This window comes from Gracilinanus agilis, chromosome 3 (genome assembly GCF_016433145.1).
Source record: "Gracilinanus agilis isolate LMUSP501 chromosome 3, AgileGrace, whole genome shotgun sequence".
Lineage (NCBI taxonomy): Eukaryota > Metazoa > Chordata > Mammalia > Didelphimorphia > Didelphidae > Gracilinanus > Gracilinanus agilis.
Window position 1 is genome coordinate 139,529,947 of NC_058132.1, and position 22,292 is coordinate 139,552,238.

The 22,292-nt window shown below is 40.7% G+C and overlaps 1 protein-coding gene across 1 annotated transcript in view; it reads left to right on the forward strand.

The window, feature by feature from the left end:
- The window catches only part of FLT1 (fms related receptor tyrosine kinase 1), a 205,990-nt gene that overhangs the window by 157,027 nt on the left and 26,671 nt on the right, over positions 1-22,292 (forward strand). The window contains exons 19-24 of the mRNA XM_044668966.1: positions 7,488-7,592; positions 11,820-11,933; positions 13,912-14,000; positions 18,474-18,630; positions 19,054-19,151; positions 21,411-21,533. Of these exons, the coding sequence (XP_044524901.1) occupies positions 7,488-7,592; positions 11,820-11,933; positions 13,912-14,000; positions 18,474-18,630; positions 19,054-19,151; positions 21,411-21,533 (686 nt within the window). The remainder of the gene's footprint in view (positions 1-7,487; positions 7,593-11,819; positions 11,934-13,911; positions 14,001-18,473; positions 18,631-19,053; positions 19,152-21,410; positions 21,534-22,292) is intronic.

A 22,292-nucleotide genomic window follows, 5' to 3' on the forward strand; every position in this document is an offset into this window, starting at 1 on the left:
AGGAAGAGAAGAGAAGAGAAGAGAAGAGAAGAGAAGAGAAGAGAAGAGAAGAGAAGAGAAGAGAAGAGAAGAGAAGAGAAGAGAAGAGGAAAGAAAAGGGTCCTGAATTTGTCTTCTGTTTAGCATGGGAAGAAAACTGGAAATTAGGGAAAACCAGAGAACAAGCAGAAGTAAGAAAAGGCTCCTGACAGATGAGGAAAGGACTAAATTTGGAGAAGTTAGAGGCAGGTGGCACACTGGCTGAATTCCGTATGCAAGTTTAAGTTACATGGCACTTAGCCCAGCCCCTCCATGACCTTGGCAGCAAACAAGGAATAGTTTTCCCACAATCATGAGCCATTCTAACGCTCTGTTATATTCCAGCATTATTAGTCACAATCAAACATGATTTCTTTGAATGGAAGCTATAAGGGCTTATCTATCACAAGCCTTCTTTTCTTGGCCCAACACAATAATCTCCTTAAAGGAGACTTCTATAATTCTACCAGAATTCCTTGAGTGATCCTAGTGGAATAAGTAGGCCACCAGGTTCACTGTGTGTGGAAACTTTCTCATCATCTCTTTCCCTCTTGGTCTTGCCAGATGTCAGAGTTTGATTGATGTCAGCATGAGGCTCTGGGATATGGCTTCAGGTGGATGACGTCTCCCTGCATCTTAAGTCTGGGAACTTTCTCCTGATATTCAGAGAGGAGGGAGCAGGGAAGTGGTTCCATAATTAACACAGGACCAGAAGGGCTTGGTGCTTTTTTTTTTAATCATGAAAGCTTTGATTTAGTTGGGGGAAAAAAGATTAGATATTATATATAAGGATTCTGTTGTTGTTCAATCATTTTTAAGTCATGTCCTATTTTTTGTGACCTCATTTGGGGTTATCTTGGTAAAGATACTGGAGTGGTTTGCCATCTCCTTCTCCAGAGAATTTTACAGATGAGGAAACTGAGGCAAACAGCTTCATGTGACTTGCCCACAGTCATACAGCTAGTAAGTGTCTGAGGTGAGATTTAAATTCAGGACAATGAATCTTCCTAATTTGAAGCCTGGCACTCTATCCATTGTGCCGCCTAACCATCCAATATATAAGGATACCAAGGCACAAAGGGGTTGATTGATTTGCCCAGGGTCACACAGAGAGTGATCAGCAGAGCCACAATTTGAACCAATGTTCTTTGGCTCTCACCTTACGGAGCTATCTTCCAGGGCTTGAAGTGCTGAGAAATCTAATGAGTCCAACACTCTGCTCCAGCCCTTCCGTGATCTCATGCTACTCAACATTTTTATACCAAGGTTCTACTGGTTAATGATGAGTAATAGTATTTGGAATTTATGACACCAGCTAGAGTAGAAGTTCTTAACATCCTTTTTGTGTGACAAACTCTTTTTGGCAGTCTGGTAAAATCTCTGGAAACACTTCTCAGAATTGTGTTTTGAAATTCATAAAATAAAACACAGAGGATTTCAAAGGACACCAATTTTATTGATAGATAGTTATCAAAATCTTTTTGAATCCACTGACCCAGGTGAAGAGCCCCTGGACAAAAGCAATGGAATTGAGGCCTGTGGCTCAATATTGTTGCTAGGACTGAAATTCTTGGGATTCATGTCAAAATGCTTGAAACGGTTTTGTTAATAATTCTCCATTAAGACCTATTAAAGAACTTAACCCACAAAAACTCATCCGAGGTAAAGATGAGGGAAATGTCTGGCAGCATCTTTCTATTAGAAAAGGCATTTCAAACAGAAATAGTTGAAGATTGAGGACCACGCAGGGTACCTGGAATTTGTCCAGTGAGCTAACTATTCCTGGATCTCAGAGGCTTATGTGTTAGCACTGAGTTGGGGCCCTGAGCAGCCCCATTGGCACTCTGTAAGCCTGGCAAGTCAAGGAAAGTCTTGGAGGAGATTCCAACATCCTGGCATTGTATATAGATGATCCAGCACATTCCTATGCAAGTTGGTGGCATTCCAGGCAAAAAAATGAAGGACACTTTCTAGAGAAGAGAAGGATCAGGAGAATTCAATTCTTCCACAGAAAGAGGGAATTGGGGTCTTTGGGAAGGGTGCCAGTGCAGCCACTGATTCAAGGGAATGCCATAGTTTCATGCTGTTTTATGTGGTGGCAGTCTGCTCTCCAAATGAACAATTGAGGAGGCTGAAGGGAATCAACCAACTAATCCTAATTTGGGAATCAATTTACACTGATAGAAGCTAAGTCTCCAAACACTTGTTTAAACTGAGTGTATTGTGATGGCTGAAAAGAGAATGCATGGTGGCTACAATAGTGGGAAGAGACCCCAAGGAATGGGGAAGGGGGAGCAGCCAGAGATGGAGATGGATATTTCTGGGATTTCCCATGTTCAGGCCATGCCTTGAACATTCTCCTCAATAGACAGGAGAGCAGAATTCTAGAAGGATTTTTCTTGCCTTTGAGAAGAGCAACCCTTCCCCTAAAAAGAACATTTTTTCATATTGGCACTATGAAGGCATCAAGATTTCAGTCATGTGAATTATTCTTCCCCAAGGCCAGATTGAAGTCATCCACATTTTCATTATTCATTTGACAAACATTTATTTAGCACCTACTGCATACTAGATATTATGTTAGGCATAGGAGATGCAAAAACAAAACCCAAAGCATTCAAGAAGCTCACAGTTAATATGGAGGGTAGACTGGATGGATAGAAAATTAATACCATTTATGAACAAAATAAATACAAAGTAATTTTCAGGGAAAGAGGGCACCAGCAACCAGGTGCATCAGAATAGGTATCATGAAGGGGGCAGCTGGGTGGCTCAGTGGATTGAGAGCCAGACCTAGAGACAGGAGGTCCTAGGTTCAAATCTGGCCTCACACTTCCTAGCTGTGTGATCCTAGGCAAGTCACTTAACCCTTATTGCCTAGCCTTAACCATGCTTCTGTCTTGGAACCAATATACAGTATTGATTTTAAGAGCAAGTCACTTAACCCCTCATTGCCTAGTCCTTACCACTCTTCTACCTTGGAGCCAATATTGGCTCCAAAATGGAAGGTAAGGGTTTAAAAAAAAAAAAAAAGAATAGGCATCATGAAGAAGGTTGTATTTGTGCTCAACCTTAAAGGAGGTTGGTAATTTTTAAAAATTTAAACAAATTTATTTATTTGTTTGTTACATTAAAATATCCAAATAACTCCCTCCTTCCTTCCCCTCCCCCAGTTAGAGAAGACATCATTTGACAAATATATGTATATATAAAACTATATCTTATCTTTAGTTATCCTTTCATCTGGATTTATGTCTAAAGAGTTATAAAACTGTGGATACCGTTTGAACCATGGGATCTTAAGAGGTACAGAAAAGGAAAAAGTGTTCCAGGTGTGGGAAACAGCCTATTCAAAGCTACAGAAATAGAAATGTTGCATATGAGCAATATCAAAGTCGCCAGTTTGGGTGGAATATAGAATGCATGAAGAAGAGTAATATACAATCAGATCTAAACGCTTAACTGTGTCACCCAAAACAAGTCACTTAGCCCTGTTTGCCTCAGTTTCTTCATCTGTAAATGAGCTGGAGGAAACAGCAAACCATTCCAGTGTCTTCACTAAGAAAATCCTCTGTGGGTTCCTGGAGTCACAAATGTATAATAAAAAATGACTTTTATGGAAATTTATTTACAAAGTATAGGAGAGAGTGGAAGTAGAGAGATGAGAAGAGGGTAGAATAAGAGATTTGTATTCAAGTCTGGGTTTTACTCCATCAGGGCTCCAGAGGCCCAGAGTCTAAAAGTCAATTAACAAGGGTTTTAGCCACAAGGGCTTCTCCCAAACAAGGGAGCCTCCAGGAGGCTAGTACCTCCTGGGAGGTTAAAGGAGTCAGCCTTCTTCACTCACCACGTGTAGTTCTAAGAGAGAGATTTAAGAACAGTCTCACCAAGGTCTCAGGGTCTCAGGTCCAGGTCACAAACCAGAAGAGAGAGCCCAGCTCACTGAGGTCTCTTTTTATTTTTATTTTATTATTTTTTAACCCTTACCTTCTGTCTTGGAATCAATACTATTTATTGATTCCAAGGCAGAAGAGTGGTAAGGGTAGGCAATGGGGTTTAAGTAGCTTGCCCAGAGTCACATAGCTGGGAAGTGTCTGAGGCCAGATTTGAACCTAGGACCTCCCATCTCTAGGTCTGGCTCTCAATCCACTGAGCCACCAAGTTGCCCCTGAGGTATCTTTTTAAAGGGGCCTCTTTTGTGTCACTTCCTGTGGACTCCTCTTAGTTTACGTCAGTAAATTCTGATTTGTCACTCTAGCACACGTGGATCACAGGCCATCCAACTTGTGAGTTAAGTGGAGATGTTTTCACCTTTGGTGATTAAATCTAAAGATGCCTGGGCAGGGTAGATTTAATCTTGTTATCACAGATCTTCATATCATCTGTGGTCAAAAGAGGAGGTGATGATGCTAGCCTGAGCCAGATGGTAAATATGAGGGTGGCAAGAGGAGGACAGGAGGCAGAATGAAAAAGACAGGGCATCCTTTATGGAGTCGAAAATGTCATCCTCCCCTCATGACCAGCCTTCTGGCAATGAGCCCTTCTTCAAGCCCAGCTAGACTGGTCTCTAGACCAAAGACACCCTTTTTCTTCAGTCCCATGTTGATAACTATCCTTTCTATAATGCTTTAAGGCTTGAAAGGCACTGTGTATTTAGAGGTATACAGATGTGTATGTATATATGTAGAATTTTGATTCTCATCCCAACTCAGTGAGTAGGTGTTATTGTGATCTCCACGTTACAGCTGATAGAGTAGAGGCTAAGAGGCTAAATGTTCAGTGACTTGTCTTGGCCAGGCAGATGTGATTGTCCTAACTCCCACTCTGGAATTCTCTCCAATGAACCATATGGAATCCTTTCCAATTTTGTGCTAAGATCCACCAGAGCCGGTACTCTGCTAGCTGTGCCTTAGAATGATGAGGGTAGATCTTTGCACTGAAGAGGCATCAAGGTAGGAATTAGTAAAAGAACAATGATGAATCCTCAGTTAAATGGACCACTTTTTTTCTTTTAATTTAGAATATTTTCCCCTGGTTTCATGATTTATGATCTCCTCCCGCGGCTCTTCCCTCCCCTCTCCCAAAGCTGACAAGCAGTTCCACTGGGTTATGTATGTACCATTGTTCAAAACCTATTTCAAATGGACCACTTCTTACAAATCTGAGAGATTGCCCTCCTTCTCTCTGATGATCTTCCTTGCATCTTGTCTTTCTAAAGTCTAACAGAAGTTCCAGTTATTCAAGTTTAAAGGCATATTGATCCCATCCTGGCCTATCTTTGAACATTTTTATGTGCAGAAGAAAAGTGCAATGCATTTTGTATGGAAAGGGGCAGCTATGTGGCACGGTGGATACAGTGCTGGGTCTGTCAGGAAGACTCATCTTCCTGAGTTTAAATCAGCCTCAGACAGTAACTAGCTGTGTGACCTGAGGTGAGTCACTTAGCCCTGTTTGCCTCAGTTTCCTCATCTGTAAAGTGAGCTGGAGAAAGAAATAGCAAAGCATTCTATTATCTCTGCCAGGAAAATCCCAAACAGGGTCAATGAAGAGTTGGACACGAGTAAAAACAACTCAACAACAAAAACTCGTCTGTACATTTCATGCTTCCTTTCAGACTTAAAAAAAAAAAAAACTTCATTTGTAAGGAAGAAAGGGTCATCTATGAGAGGGCGGTTATGTTTCTACTAGTATTTTAACCTCTCACTTGGGATTCTTCACTGGGAGAATAAAATGTACTCCCTTAGAGATTTCTGTCTCAGATAATTTACAGCTGAAGATGCCAAATAAAAGAGAAGGGATTGAAGGATACGTTGAAAATAGCAAGTTTCAAATATAACCAAAAAGCAACTTCAAACTCAAACAGAAACTTAGAAAAACGTGTATTCTTTGAGGGAAAGGACAGGGGTGTGAGGAAGGAAGAAAGGTTAATTAGCTAAAGCAGGGGAGGCAGACTGTTAGGAAAGGCTGATGGGGGAGGTTGGATAGCCAGTTAACACCGAGACTGCCAGGATTCACTCTGGGAATTTAGCCATTTCCAAAGGAGTGATATGAACTCCCAAGAGAGCTCAAAAAGCACAACTTGTTCATTTGGCGACTTTTGTGGGGATAATTTCCACTCATCTAACCATGCCTCAGAGCACATCCCTTCTCCGAGTTCTTTCTTGTTTCCTGACGGTGGGATTGGTGCAAAAGAGGGCTACTGTGAAAGGAGATGAAAAGTTCTGTGTGTATATTCCTAGCAGAGCACTGACATGAAAGCTCAGGTCGCTGGGAAGGTGGGTGACCCAGCATGACCTGGGTCTTGCTTTCAGAGAATACTAGAGACTTCCCAATGTTCCCAAGTAGAAAACCTTGCCCTGTTGGTTGTTAGAGATAGATACCTCACACGATTTCCCTTTGAGGGCTAGTTTTTAATGGACTCACATTTGGAGCCTGAAGTTTTTTTTTAGTCACACTTGAAAACTTAAATTATTAGTAGTCACCTCTGGAACTCTAAGTTAATCATAGGATCACATTTGGAATCCTTAATTCATTGTAGAGTCACATTTGGAACCCTAAATTATTAGTAGTCACATCTGGAACCCAAAATTATTAATAGAGTCACATTTAGAATACTAAGTGCTTTTTAATCAACAAGTAAGGAAAGGTTAGAGGGCCTAGAAATATTTAATTCAAAGCAGAGAAAATTAAATAACTAGAATTTTATTCTCCAGTCTGTGAAGCATTGTTATACAAAAGATAATAACCACCTTGTTCCCCATTCTTCCTTCTTTAATGTGGAGAGAACATAAAGAAATGATCATTTGCTTCAGCAGTAGGAAGTTGTTAGGTACTAGGAAGGACCTCCTAGTTGTCAGGGTTATTAAGTAATAGAAGAGTTTTATCAAAAGAGATTGTACAGGGGGCAGCTGGGTAGCTCAGTGGAGTGAGAGTCAGGCCTAGAGACAGGAGGTCCTAGGTTCAAACCCAGCCTCAGCCACTTCCCAGCTGTGTGACCCTGGGCAAGTCACTTGACCCCCATTGCCCACCCTTACCACTCTTCCACCTATGAGACAATACACCGAAGTACAAGGGTTTAAAAAAAAAAGAGATTGTACATCTTGTGGAAATGTTTCTATAGAAGAATGATCTTAAATTAAACCTGCCTATAACAGATCACTTCTAGATGTCCTTTCTCACCCAAAAATCTTTAGTGGGGAATCAGGGGGATTCATTAGAAGCCATGTGGAAACAGAACTGACTAGGAAAGGAGAGACAGTTAGAAATGTGCTGCCTGGTATAACCCATCCTTTGGGGCCACTCCATTAGGGGTTCTGTTAAAAATCACACTAATCCCAGGGCTAGGAAAGAAAGGAAAAGATCATTTCTGTAGCCCAGTGTGGATCTAGAAAGAGACACTCCTCTGCTGAATAGACCTCAGTTCACCCTGTTGACTTGTCACATAGATTAGCAGTTTGTTTTCATTGCAGGAAAATCACTTGGACGTGGAGCTTTTGGAAAAGTGGTTCAAGCAGCTGCATTTGGCATTAAGAAATCACCCACGTGCCGGACAGTGGCTGTGAAAATGCTGAAAGGTATGTACGTGTATGTGTGCACCCATGCATGACTGTAAGCGTGTACAGGAAACGGAGCCACTGTCCATTAGTGTTCCCTGGGTGTCAGTCAGGGTTAGCTAAGGGCCGCTATATACGTGGTATACTTGTCTTCATATTTTCTTCAATTTCTCAAAGTCCCGTACTACACTGAATTTGTCCACAGGATAATCCAGCAACTAGGCCCAGGGGAAATAGACCCTAAAGCCTCAAAGGTCCTTTCCTTCTTCCCACATTGGGGATTCCAGTCGTTTATAACTAAGGGCTGTGATATTTGGAATGAGCTGCTATGATGCTGTAATGGAAATTTAGTGGCTATTCTACACATCATAAATCCCAAGGGTTTAGCTGAAGTTTGACTTAACCATCAAGTAAAGCTAAAGAAGGTATGTGAGAAAAATTAAGTTGATCGGATCTGAAAACTATTCTATACCCAAAAGTAAGGCTTTTCCTTACATTTGGCAAAAAGTCTTCAACAGTTTGTCAGTGTCGAAAGATACTTCTGCTTTGTGAAGCCCTACGAGGTAGAACTAAATCTCAGGATGATTTACAATCCTTTATGCCTGACAGATTGAGCATGGAAACCAGAGCTCCAAAAGCTCTCGTGTCCTTTTAAGAATAGAAAACATTTCATTTCCTCTTTCTCATCAGGATTTTCACATTATTTCCATTCTCAAGCAAGCTTTCTTTAAGACCCCAGGGTAAAAGGAAACAGTGCTGCTAAAACAAACAAACAAAACCCCCAAAAAACTTTTTTAAGCTGTAAGGAATCCCAAGATATTATCAAGGGAAGTTCAGAAAGCTCAGTGTTCACCTGACACAGGTGGGAGAAATACTTAAAGAAGGGGAAACTCCCAGGATTCTTCTTCCTTTTCTCACCTTGATATTTGCACTTGAAAAGTCCTGGGTTTCAACATCATCCTTCTCTCCAGAGTAGACTCTCATTTATCTTTTTTGTTGGATTGTTTTATCTATTTGTTTATTATTTGTTTATTCATTCATTGGTTTGTTTTGAGCCTAGACCTCTCTGTCTCAGTGGAAAGCTAGGATAATAGAGCTCTGGGTGTGGAATCAGGAAGACTTGAATTCAAATCCAGCCTCAGATGCTTACTGGCTATGTCTCCTGGGCAAGTCACTTACCCTCTAAATTAGCCTTAATCCATTGGAGAAGAGAAATGGCAAATAATGCCATTATCTTTGCCAAGAAAAACCCCATGGTCAGTATGGTCCACAGGGTCCCAAAGAGTCAGACACAACTGAATAACAATAAATGCCTGCTAACTTTTTTTTTTTTAGGGCAGCTAGGGAGCACAATAGATAGAACACTGGGTCTGGAGTCAAGAAAACCTGAATTCAAATCCAGCCTCAGATACTTCTTAGCTGTGTGACCCAGGGCAAGTGAGTTAACTCTGTTTGCCTCGGTTTCCTCATCTGTAATAAATGAGCTGGAGAAGGAAATGGTAAACCACTCCAGGATCTTTGTGGGGTCACTAAATGTGGGACATGACTGAAATGACTGAACAATAGCAACTCCTTATCTCACAGTCAGAATGGAAGTTCAAGAGCTACTCTACCCTTCATGGGAGCTTTGACCTGCTCCGTTTCCCCTTTCTGGGCCAGTTTGGCCCCTCTTTAAACATCCAGGTGTCCCTTCCCCACTTCTCTCTTTTTGAGGGCTCACTACATTGCCTAAGGAGGTTCTAAGACAACTTTATTATATATGGCCCAGTGATACTGTCCCAGACAGTGGGTCAGAGATGGGTACTCGGCAGCCTATCGGTGATATTTGTTTAGAAATAAGATACCCAAATAAGATACTGGGAATTTTCCTGATGGCTCATAAAATAACATTTGCTTGGGGGCATTTTTCTTAGACCAAAAGAAAAGAAAGAGCATCAGTAAGCCACTGCTTCTAGAAACTTCTTCATAGGCCAGCCTCATGAAAAATTCCCTGCCTTGATTTGTGAAGCCCGTCTGCCTCTTCTTCCCTTGTTTCTCATGAGATGGTCCTCGGGATGCTTCTTGGCCACACATGGTCCATATCCTCCCTGACGATAACTCAGCCTCTTCTACGGGAGTCAGGCCTGGCACTCATAACTTTCCTGTGAAGAATCTGAGATAATATACGAGGTCCCAGATAGAGAAGGAAATCATTTAGGCAGTGGTGATGAGGTCTCCGAGAGTTTATGATTCTGGGACTCTGCCACAGTATTCTTCATTGAGCTATTCTGAGAGCTGGTCATCTGTGTATGCATAGCTCATCCCTGGGGGCTGGGGGGTCAATGTGTATGAGAAATTATAATTATTTTAAGGCATTTCAAGATTTATTGGATAGGCAATCATAAGGGATGGCATTTTTGTTTATCAAACTAAAGAAACCAAGACTTAAATGAACATGCCCTCTAAAAAAACTTACTAACATTATTTTACTTAAAAATACAACCGGGGGGACGGGCACCTAGATAGCTCAGTGGATCAAGAGCCGGGTCTAGAGGCAGGAGGTCCTAGGTTCAAATTTGGCCTCAGGTACTTCCTAGCTGTGTGACTTTGGGCAAGTCACTTAATCCCTGTTGCCTAGCCTTTACTGCTCTTCTGCCTTAGAACCAATACACAGCATTAATAACACATAATACACAGTTTAAAATTAATTAATTAAAAATGCAAACCTAAAAAATTAGATATAAAATACCAGTTTTTGGACAGTCTATTTTTTGAGTCTTTGGGGTGTGCCTGAGCTCACACTCTGTGCACATTCACGAGGAGCTGGCTAACATTCATGTAGAAGGCATCTGGAGGAGCCTGATGAGTTTCTAAGGTGAAGCCTTTTCATTTCTGAGTTGTTTTTGAAAGGCCCAGAGAAATTTATAGAGATAGATATAGATATATAATAGGATAGTGGGCCTCGCTCATTTTTAAGCCTTAATCCTGTTATCTTTTTTCATTATTTATGTGAATTCAAAGACATTTTCAAAATAGTCTGTAGATAAAAATCCTAAAAATCGGATTTTATTCAGATTTCTCTTGTCACTTTTTCTTCCTGACAAACACAGGACAGAATGGCATCCCTAGTTAGAAGCTGTGTGGTTTCCCTTCTTTTCTCTGTTCTTCTTTCACTATGGGAAGTTGAACAGAGAGGATTTTTCCTTTCCTTCCCTGAAATGAGAGAAATATTTCTCATCATCTCCCTGCTTCATAGGGACATTCTAAGATTAACTAGATAAAGTTTGTAAAGTGGTGGCCATGATTAAATAGCAACCATAGAATAAATGGATAAGGGCACAAATTATTAGGATTTCAGCCCCAGCTGGAACTTTTACTATAGATTTCTTGTCAGAGAACTTGGATTCAAATCCTGGCTCTTGCTCTTGTCATTTCTATTAGCCTTCGGTGAGTTACTTCACCTCTAGGCCTTAGTTTTGTCATAAAATGAGAAGATGGAACCAGATAGCTAATTGGGTCCTTCCAGTTCTGAAGCTATAATCCCTATAAGCCTAAATTGCATAGCCTTGGGTGTGAAGTGACATTAAGATGCTTGTGGATCTCCACAGACTGAGATAACCCCAGGAATGTAATGAGAAAAGATGCTTTACAAACATTCCAGAAATGGTCCATTAGGCAGCTCACAAATACCCAAGAACCCATGATCAAATTTCATATACTTCATCCTTTTATCTTTATGGTAGAGAGAGGGATGGAGAAGAGGAGTAAGTAGGGAGAAGAAATGGAGGGGGGAAGAGAAAGAGAGAAAGGAAGGGAGGAAGGGAGGAAGGAAGGAAAAGAAGGAGGAAGGGAGGGAGAGGAGGGAAAGAGGGAGGAAGGGAGGGAGAGAAGGGAAGGAAAGAATTAATGTTCTTGCTGCCTGCCTCTGGGTCAGTCAGAAGCACTTGGAAGGAGACTCTTTGTACATTACCCTAGGATTGAGTCAGCATTTTGCTGACTGCAACCAGGCCCACTGAGAGGAAATGTTCAATGACTAACCCTACCACTGTTCTGGATCTTACTGTAATAAAAAGGATGTGATGTGGGGAGAAAGGGAGAAAAGCAAACACAGAGGAGGCTTAGAGATTCTGCATAATGTGGGGAAGTGAAGGAGGCAGTAGCCAATTCCTGGGCCTTGACAAACAAGATGGCCAAGAACCCTACCCAAGGCAGGAAGGCAGGAGCCTTTCTTGTCTTACTTCCTTGACTCTCCCCTGATTTTTTTTCCAGAGGGGGCCACAGCCAGTGAATACAAAGCTTTGATGACTGAGCTCAAGATCCTGACCCACATTGGGCACCATCTGAATGTGGTGAACCTGCTGGGGGCCTGCACCAAGCATGGAGGTAAATAGAGGGAGAGGAGCTGTCTGTTCTAATTAGGAAGCTGAATGTCTCCTTTCTTCATTCAATGGGAGAATAAATCATTCTACAGATCAGGGGCGGGGGGGGGGGGAGGTGAGGGGGCTGTTGTGGCAACCTTAAGAGAAAGCTGCTCCTATTCTTGCCTCTTAGGAAGCAGAACTTTCTGTCCTAGGGTCATCTGTAGGACAAGGGAGGACAAGAGAAGATGAGCTGCCATTTAGGGAAACATCATAGTATTGTGGAAAAGACTTTGGACTTGATGTCAAAAGATTCTGAAGCTGTCTTTTATTCCTTGTAGAACTTTACACAGGTCACTCAGACTCCCTGAGCCTCAGTTTCCTCATCTTTAAAAAGATGGTCATTACTAGCACCTCCTATTCCTTATTGTGGGGGTAAAATGAGATAATAAACTTGAAATTGCTTCAGAAGCTGTAAAGCCTCTTCTACAGGCAGTCTTCTACAGCTGCTGGATCAAACACATAGGGTCTGAGGCATAAAGAGGTTTAGTTCATTTTCAGGAAGACTCTACAAAGGGATGACTGGGGGCCAAGAGGAATCCTTGATTGCCTAGAAAGTTGAGTTCCCTCAGATTACTCCTCCTGCATTGCTGCCTCATCTCTTCTCCCACCTTTCTCCTCCATCTTATTGTTGTGTTGAAGGATTTGTGTTCATCTCTAGAAAAGAGGCGTTTGCATGACTATATTGGGGTGTTGGTCCATGATTTGCCAGAGGGGATATTTCTCAGCTTTGAAAAGGGGCTTCCAACCCAGACTCCAGTGAATTATGGGAAAGAAGTCCTGATACTCTGATTCCCACCTGCTCATCCACTGAATCCAGGATAGCCTCCATGTACTCTCTCTCCCTTTCTAACTAGATGCTCCACATATTATCTCTCCAAAGGCAGGGAGATCAAATCATGGCTGTGACCTGCTCTTATCCAAGTCTCAGGGTACATGAGATTAGGCCACTTTCCCGCTCAATGGCGACTCTTCCATATGTCAGACGTGGGCTGGTCAGAAACGGTAACAAGCAGGACTGACCATAGGCAAGTCTGTGAATAGTGAAAATGCAGGTGCTATTAGAAATATATGCAGGGGGGCAGCTGGGTGACTCAGTGTCCAGAGAGCCAGGCCTAGAGATGGGAGCTCCTAGGTGCAAATCAGACCTCAGAGACTTCCTAGCTGTGTGACCCTGATCAAGTCACTTGACCCCCATTGCCTAGCCCTTACCACTCTTCTGCCTTGGAACCAATATGCAGCATTGATTCCAAAATAGAAGAGTTAAAAAAAAAAAAAGAAAGAAATATATGCAAAGCTTTGTACTAAGCCCCCTATTACTCATTTGAATTTATTTTTAAATACCACTACTAGTTAAAATGCTATCGGATCTGGAACTATTTTTCACTGTATCTACAATGGGATTCTTAACCTAGAGTCCATGACTTTGTTTAAAAATATATATTTTAATAATTGTATTTCAAAATCATTGGTTTCCTTTATAATAATTTTATTTTCTGTACTAAAAATATCATTCTGGAAAAAGTAGTCCGTAGGCTAGACCAGACTGCCAAGGGCATCCAAGGCATGAAAAAAAAATGCTAATAACCTCCACTTTGCATGAACATCTTTGGGACTTCCCAGACCTCTGCTCTACCAGAGATAAAAACGTTGAACGAGTCAGGCTGATCAATTGAAGACCAATGAAGTACTGAAATGAGAAATTTAGGGTTTCTCTCTTTTTTTCGTCTCTCTCTTCCTTTTTTTTAGAAAGGTGTTGTGTCTATTTTCTCTTTCAGTTTAAATTGAGAAGGTCACCCTGTCTGTGGCACTCCTAGTTTCAGAGGCCCTCTGGGGCATTTGCCAGTACATTGCTAAAGATGGTTTGGCTTGAAACTCATCAAGTCTGTCATTTGAGCACTTGACTTTAAGATGCTGAAAATATCTTTTTTTTTTGGCTTCAGGTCCTCTCATGGTGATAGTTGAATACTGCAAATATGGAAATTTATCCAACTATCTCAAAAGCAAAAGAGATTTCTTCTTTCTCAACAAGGTAAGTAAATAAATGACCAAATTTTGTCTGCGTATACATTTAAGGTGTCTTTTTTTAAGTTATCACTGAGTTAATCTACTTCTAAAGTATTCATCTAAAGAGTAAGAATATTCAAAAGGATAAACACATACATTTCTCATTAGTTTCAACCTTTATAGCCCCTTCATATTCTAATCTTTCCCAATTTCTTGGAATCAGCTCCCTATTTAGTGAAAAATGTTGAGAATAATTCTATTCAGTTCATTCCAGAAGATTTGAGAATTGAGATATAAATCATTCTAATCTTTTTCTTTTAACTTATTCCAAATCATCTTTTATATTTTTTATTTTATATATTTTATACATATTTTATATATTTAACTTATTCCAAATCATCTAATATATTCATTAATATTAGAAATATGTGTGAATATGGAGGACTATCTTCTTCAACAAAGATCATAAGTATGATTTTTCACTTTAAGATGGAAAAAAAAATATTTAGGTTGGCTAGGTCACTCACCCATAGTCAATGACAGAATTATAAGCTACTTCCTAGCCCAACTTTTTCCTCTAGGTCCTGCCTATTGTTATATTGGGCTCACATAGCTAGGACCTCAAAGGGATTAAGCAGAGCCTTAGAAATCAGACAGAAGGGAAGCGAGAATTTAGCAAAATATTGTCCACACAACCCTTTGCACTAATTTTGCTGTACTTTTTAAGGCTAGCAATAGAAAATATCAATATCTCTCTAACATCGTTAACTAGTAAACAGTATTGAGTATGTTTGCTCATCTGCTGTTGGAATCAGTTAAACTGAAAGATTTGGTGGGTCCACCATTGTTCAGTCATTTCAAACTCTTCATGACCCCTTTTTGTTGGAGTTCTCTTGGCAAAGATGCTAGAATGGTTTGCCATGTCCTCCTCCAGCTCATTTTACAGATGAGGAAACTGAAGCAAACAGGGTTAAGTGAGTCGTCCAGGGTCACATTACTAGTAAGTGTCTGAGGGCAGATCTGAACTCAAATATTCCTGACTCTATGCCTTCTAGCTGCCCTGCTACTAATCTATGTTGTATACAAAATGGCAGAAGCTCCCCGTACTGCCCAACTCTTGTCATTTGTGTAAATGTGCTTGTACCAAAGGAATCGAGCGCACTGATTCTTTCATTAAATCCAGTGTTTTAAATCCAGTTTTTAAATCAAGCTGTTGACGGAGTAAGGTTCCAATCAGGCAGTGTGAGGGGTGGGTTGGAGGGGGGGGGTAGGCATTTCCGTGGGGAATATAGTTTCCCTCCACTTAAAAAGTAATTTTCTTAGTGGCTCTGGTAGAAGACTATAGAAAAAAAGGCACTGCTCGGGGAAGGGGCAAGTGAGGTGTGGCACCACTGGGACCCCTAGGATCAAACAATGTCTCGCTCCTATCCCAGCAGTACATATTCTCTTCAGCCACGAAAATTTGGACTGACTTTAGGAAGGACTGAGCCAAGAGAACACCCTAGAGACTGGAGCAGGATGGAACTTTCGGATTCGTGCGTCCTTTGTTTTGAAGGTTCTGTTTCCTTCATCAGCTATATTTAATGATTGGCCTCCCCATGTGGCTTGGTGGAGCTGAGTGTATTTGTGGAAAGCCTGTGGCTATATTTCATGAGGTAGAAGCTGAAGGCATGAAAAAAGGCAGCAAGTGATGGGAAAGCAGCATCAAAGGACTGATCTCAAAGGATCGGCAAGAACCCACTACTGTCCCGACATTGTGCTGGAAACTGGAGCTACAAAGGCAAAAGCAAATGAATACACCAGATTCTTAAATTATTATTTTTTTTAGCCAGTCATTAAAGCTCAGTAAGCTGTCTCACTTGGATGGATAACCTATCCTGTCCCGATTTCCTTTGGTCACCAGAATTCATGTTTGATACCAAATGTCGGACTGTCCCCACTTACAGAAGAGTCTGTCACGGAGATATGAGGAATATTCTCCAAATCTCACACCCTCATGTGTGATTTTTCTCAGAGAACTACAGAACGGTTTCGGCAAAATGGACCTTGAAAGTTAACTGCTTGGGAGTTTTTCTACCACATGTTGTTTTCTTGACTCTCTTATCCTTTCTTTCCTGGGGAGGAGCCGGTGAAAAATCTCTCTCTGACTGAACAGAAGCCAAATCAAACTTTATTTTATGTAAAGGGAGGGAAGTATTTATTCCTCTCTCTGGCTGACCCAGAACACCAGAGGGCTCTCTTAGGTCTGGACCCTCCAGGATTGTAATGTGTGCGCACAGGACAGGTTTCTTCCTTTCCTACGCAGTCCTGGAAGGTGGTATTTATTCTTCCCCTTGAATGGAAGTCCTGCTTATCATCCTTTCAGACCTACTCTCCTGTCCAGGACAGCCATCACCTCTGTTGCCTTTCCCCAGCATCTTCTCCCTGCTCCCACTGTGCCCTCTGCTGGAGGAAACAGCCCATTTCTTAGGGTGAAAAGACAAGCAGAGTTCAAGATAAAGAGGCCAAAGATTGTGGTCTAAAGCTAGCTCTTTCAGGATTTTGCTGCTAAAAATTGGCTATTACTGAAACTTTCAGCCCCTGAGTTCCTACTTGTGTAGCCTGCAATACTAACAGCATCCATGTGTGTATGACATGCAAAGCTCTAGGGAAATAATAAATGCTAATATCATGAATCACTAGATTAATTACTAAGGCCATTCAATCATCAGCAACAACAAGCGTGTATTAAGTGCTTACTCTGTGCCAGACACTATGACATACAGAAGAAAAAACAGCCCCTGCCTCAGAGAGCTCACCTTCTGATAGGAGGAGACATCACTTCTGGCTTCATATGAGTTCTTGCAGTCCATTTATCCTTTCTAATGGTTTATAAGATCATCAAATGTTAGACCTGAAAGGAGCCTTAAGCACCAACTGATCCAACTCCCTCATTTTTATAAAGGAAGACAGTGAGACCCAGAAAGATTAGCAATTAAAAATGATAGGATGAGGAGCTGCTGGGACTTGAGGGATCGAAGTGGCAGACTCTTGGTCAAGTATGAAAAGCATTTCATTACATTAGAGATCAATCTGGTGATTGATGTCCTGCTAAGATGAATTGAGTTTTGCTTGAATAGAAACAGCAGGTGTATAGTGGGAAAATCTTGAACCCCTAAAAATGCATTACCCAAAATTCCTTTCTGTACTACCCACAATTGCTTTTGCCTTTAGTATACGTGCGTTGCTACATTGTCTGTATCTAGTTTCCGTTCGCGGGTCCCTGCCTCTCTCTTCCATGTGAGTGCTGAGCGTGTTCTCTAGCCCTCTAGTTAAATATTAATAAATCTTTATAAATAGTATACTTTGCAGATATTGACTATTAATTTTTAAATCTACATAGGGTTGGGTATAAACACCTGGGACCTACCATCAACAAGTACCATTAAATAGCTATAGGACTAAGCAAAAGCTCCACCATCTTAGGTGGTCTCCATTCTTGTCAGTAAAATGAGAAACTTGGTCAGGATGATCCCGATGGTCCTTTCTTGCTCTAAAACTCATCATGAAAAATCATGATCACTTCAACTGCCAGGGAAAATAGGAAGATTTGGTCGCTAAACCATTCAGCCCAGTGATACTTCTACTAAATCTATAGTCCAAAGAGAGAAAGAAAAAAGGAAAATGGTGCATAGGTATGAAAGTATTTATATTAGCTCTTTTTGTAGAGGCAAAGAACTGGAAATAAGCAGGGTGCCCATCATTTTCGAGAATTGCTAGTATACTCTTATAATAGCATACTATTGTGCCAAAAGGATTTATGAAAAGAAATTTAAGAAAATTCCCATGAACTAACATGAAAATAAAACAATAGGAAATAAATAAATAGAAGCAGAACTATTTCCACAATGACATTATAACAACTTTGAAACACTTAAGAATTCTGATCAATGCAATGACCAAAAATGAGCCCAGAGGCACTACATGTTACTCATCTCCTGACAGGGAAGTGATGTACTCGGGGTACAGAATGACACATATTTTTGGCCATGATCAATGTGGGAATCTTGTTTCCCTTGACTATTCATATTTGTAAAGAAGTTTTGGAGTGTTTTCCATTTCAATGGGGAAGGGAAGAGATAAAAATAAAGTAATTGAATTGAATAGTTCATTGAAAAAGAAAAGGAAAGAAAAAAATTGAAAGAGGTTTCATCACTCATTACTCGCTCCCCACCCCATTGCACTCCAAGCTAAAGTCTCAGATCCAGTAAAGATGAATATTCTCTCCTGAGTGTCATTATTTCCCACCATTCCTCTAACCTGCCCAGAGACACAGTCAAGGTTCAATTAGCGTGTATTGTCCTGAAGGGTGCCCAATGGGTGGTTCTGTCCATTGCCTCGCTCTCACTGCCAGGGCATTATTAGCACATTCCTGGGGTGACATGGCCTCGTGGACAATCTGATTTCTCCTTCCATCTCAGCAATCTCACCCTCTCCCTTTCTCTGGGTCTCTTTCAAGGATGCAGCCTTACAGACTGAGCCCAAGAAAGAAAAGGAGTTGGAGCTTGAGCAAGGCAAGAAACAAAGACTGGATAGTGTCACCAGCAGTGAGAGCTTTGCAAGCTCCGGATTTCAGGAAGATAAAAGTCTGAGTGATGTGGAAGAGGAAGAGGAGGGTAGGTATTAATTCCTTCCTGTTCCTACAGTCTGTGATATTTTTACAACCACTGTGCATCTATGAAATTTTTTTCTAATTTATCACCCTAATAAACATCCGTGGGAGACTCATAGGGTAATGTCCGGAGGAGATAAGATTTGAATAAAGATTATTTGTAAAGTTACTAATTCTGACAGGGAAAACGTGCAATTGTCTAGCCCAGGGCCTCTTTGGGGATCAGCCCTCTGTGTGTGTCAGGGTAAAACTAGAAGGAGACATGGAAATATCTCTGATACACATGCTAAAAGCAAATGTTCTCAAATGTGAATTCAGATCCGCTGGCAGGTTTCTCTTCTGTTTTCCTAACGCTGTTCTAATAAGCTGGGATTTGGTGGGATAACAAGGGCCATGATAAACAAGTCCTGAGTTTAATGTTTTCCAGATCCTGATGATTTCTACAAGCAACCCATCACCATGGAAGATCTCATTTCATACAGTTTTCAAGTGGCCAGAGGCATGGAGTTCTTATCTTCTAGAAAGGTCAGCCTCATTCAATGCTGTTTTCCTTTTTTTTTATCAAATACAGACACCCTACAACCATTCCCACCAACATCCCTATTGGGATATACACATTGATGAGATATTTTGTATTTTTTTCCCCATAAATAGGCACTCAGACTCTTCCTACTGGTGTGACCCTAAGCAAGTCACTTGACCCTGTTTGTCTCAGTTTCTTCATCTATACAATGAACTGGAGAAGGATATGGCAAACTACTCCAGTATCTTTGCCAAGGAAACCCTAAATAAGGGGGGCAGCAAGGTGGCTCCATAGCTAGAGAGCCAGACTTAGAGATGGGAGGTCCTGGGTTCAAATAGGACCTCAGACACTCCCTAGCAGTGTGACCCTGGGCAAGTCATTTAATTTCCATTGTCTAGCCCTAGAATCAATGTTTAATACTGATTCTAAAACAGATTAAAAAAGAAAAAAGAAAATTCCAAATGAGGTCACAACTGAAAAGACTGAATAACAGCAAAGACACACAGATGTGGCCAACTCTTTAGTATTTTCATATGAGATGAACGATATTTATACATGCATAGACATTTATACTTCAAGGACTCATGATTTCAGCCTTGTAGGTACTCACCTTACCAATGCACCTTGCAATTCCTCTATGATTGAGTTATTTTTTTTAAGTCTTTAAGAATAACTGGGATGGGGCAGCTAGGTAGCACAGCAGAGAGAGAGCCAGTGGAGTCGTGAGTAACTTGGTTTAAATCTAGATTCAGATACTCCCTCACTGTGTGACCCTGGACAAGTCACTTAACCCTCTTCGCCTGGCCTTTGCCCTTTTGTCTTAGAGTTGTTACTAGGACAGAAGGTAAGGGTTTGAAAAAAAAAAAAAGAATGCCTGTGGCTGAAAAATTCTCCACTCAGGAGCCAAGCTGGTGATGAGGCTGTCTAAATGGTGCCAGGCTGGTCGCTGATTGATAGACAGCCAGGCAAGTCCATTTACAAGGTCTGAATACGCCATGCATACTAAGAAGACCTGCTAGAGAGTGTCCCCTACTGGCATAACTTCCACCTGGAGGCTGCCATAGTGCTGCTGCCCAAGAGAAAGGCTTGTACAGGATCATTGCTTTCTTTGGATTACTTCTGTTCTCTCACAGCCCCAGGGCAACTGTCAAATAGAGAAAAGTGGGCTCATTTGCTCTGCCTTACAGATAAAGCTCCTAATGCTGCCCAGAATGCTTTGTTCACTCTAGTCTAGTTGGAGCCTGAAATTTGGGAACCTGAACATGATATAAGAGGGATTTGGTTTAAAGGAAAGGCCTTTAGAAGGATAGTACCAGAGGAAGCTGGTCATCTCCAAGGCCACTAAATGGCACCATAGATATCTTAGAGTCAGGAAGACCAGAGTTCAAATTTGTAGGACATTGGGCAAGTCACTTCACCCTTTTTGCCTCAATTTCCTCATCTGTAAAGTGATGTGGAGAAGAAAATGGCAAACCATTCCAGTATCTTTGCCAAGAAAACCTCAAAAGGGGTCACAAAAAATTAGTCTGAACAAAGATCTAAACAGCAACAATAACTGAGTTGTAGGCAAGTCCCTTGACTTCTATAAACCACTATTTCCTCATCTGTAAATTAGGGGTAATGATAGCAATTAGCTCATAAACAGGGTTGTTGTGAGGATCAAATTATATATATATATATAAGATCAAATTATATACATATATGCATATTTACATATATGCACATATGTATATAATTTATACACATATGTTGTTTATACCTATATATTTTTCTATATATTGCTTTGTAAATCTTAACATGATCTATAAATTCTAGCTATAATTTGCCACATAGCCCCCATAATAATCCTTTGGCCAGTTTCTTAGTAGATTTTACCCCCACCTTCCTGGCCCAGTGGTGGGTTTCCATAATTCCTATAAGAATCTTGCATAAATTTAAAACAGGATAGGAATCTAATTAATTATTTGATAAAAGGCTCTGAAGAAGACTTGTAGGACTTCAGTTGTAAATGACATTAAGCAAGATCATCCCTAGAACAAAGCAGAGACCTTGGCCAACCTCAGGACAGAGTTTGACTTTTTGGCCTTCGGAGACCTCTATTTGCAGAGATCGGCTTTGTGTTTATAGTAACTCAGTGTACACTTACAGTGGCTTCCTTTACAACATGTGAAATGGAGACTTCATTTTTTTTTTAATGACACTGAAGACTCTCAGGAAATTTGTGGGAAATGCATTTTGATTGTGCGACTTTTTTATTATAGTGCATTCACCGAGATCTGGCAGCCCGAAACATCCTTTTATCTGAAAACAATGTAGTGAAGATTTGTGACTTTGGCCTCGCTAGAGATATTTATAAGAATCCTGATTATGTGAGAAAAGGAGATGTAAGTCAGTATCGTACTTATTTGACTCATTTGTTTTCGGTGATAGTTTTCAACCTCTAACCAGACTTTTCATATGTAGTTATACTCCTGTAAGATTAAAATTAATATCCAAAAATAAATCCATTTTATAAGATTTATTAATAATCACTTGAAGTAGAAGAAATAAAAGGACAAAAGTAAAAGCCTGAGTAAAGAGAAGTTTTCCCAGCTACGTTAGCAGGAAAAGAGAGAGGGGTGGGGGCACACACAAACTTTATCTCCAAAACATAAGGACATAACATGAGAAGGAACATGAGATGCTGGATTTTGAGTCCTGGGGAACAAATTCTAATTACACACTCCCTTAAGCTGAGGTGTCTGAAAGCAAATTATTATATGCTTTCTGCAAAAAATGAGATATGCTATATACTTAGGGAACTCCGGTATTCTTAACCTGAGATTCAAAAAGGTCAGCTAAGACAGCTGATCTCTCTCATATCTATACCTATCCCTACAGCAGACTTGCTTGGCATCTCTATAGCCAGTGTTTTATGATATTCTCCCAAGATGTTGTCAGTACATCTAGGATCCCTTTATATCTCACTCAGTGGGAGTTCTATTGACTTCTGCTCCAAAGAACACACTGGACTCATTTTCTCCAAAACTCCAATGATTCATTCAGCAGGTTTTTAAGTTTCAGGAACAGGTAAGGGGAAGGCAAAGATATATATATATATATATATATATATATATATATATATATATATATAGAGAGAGAGA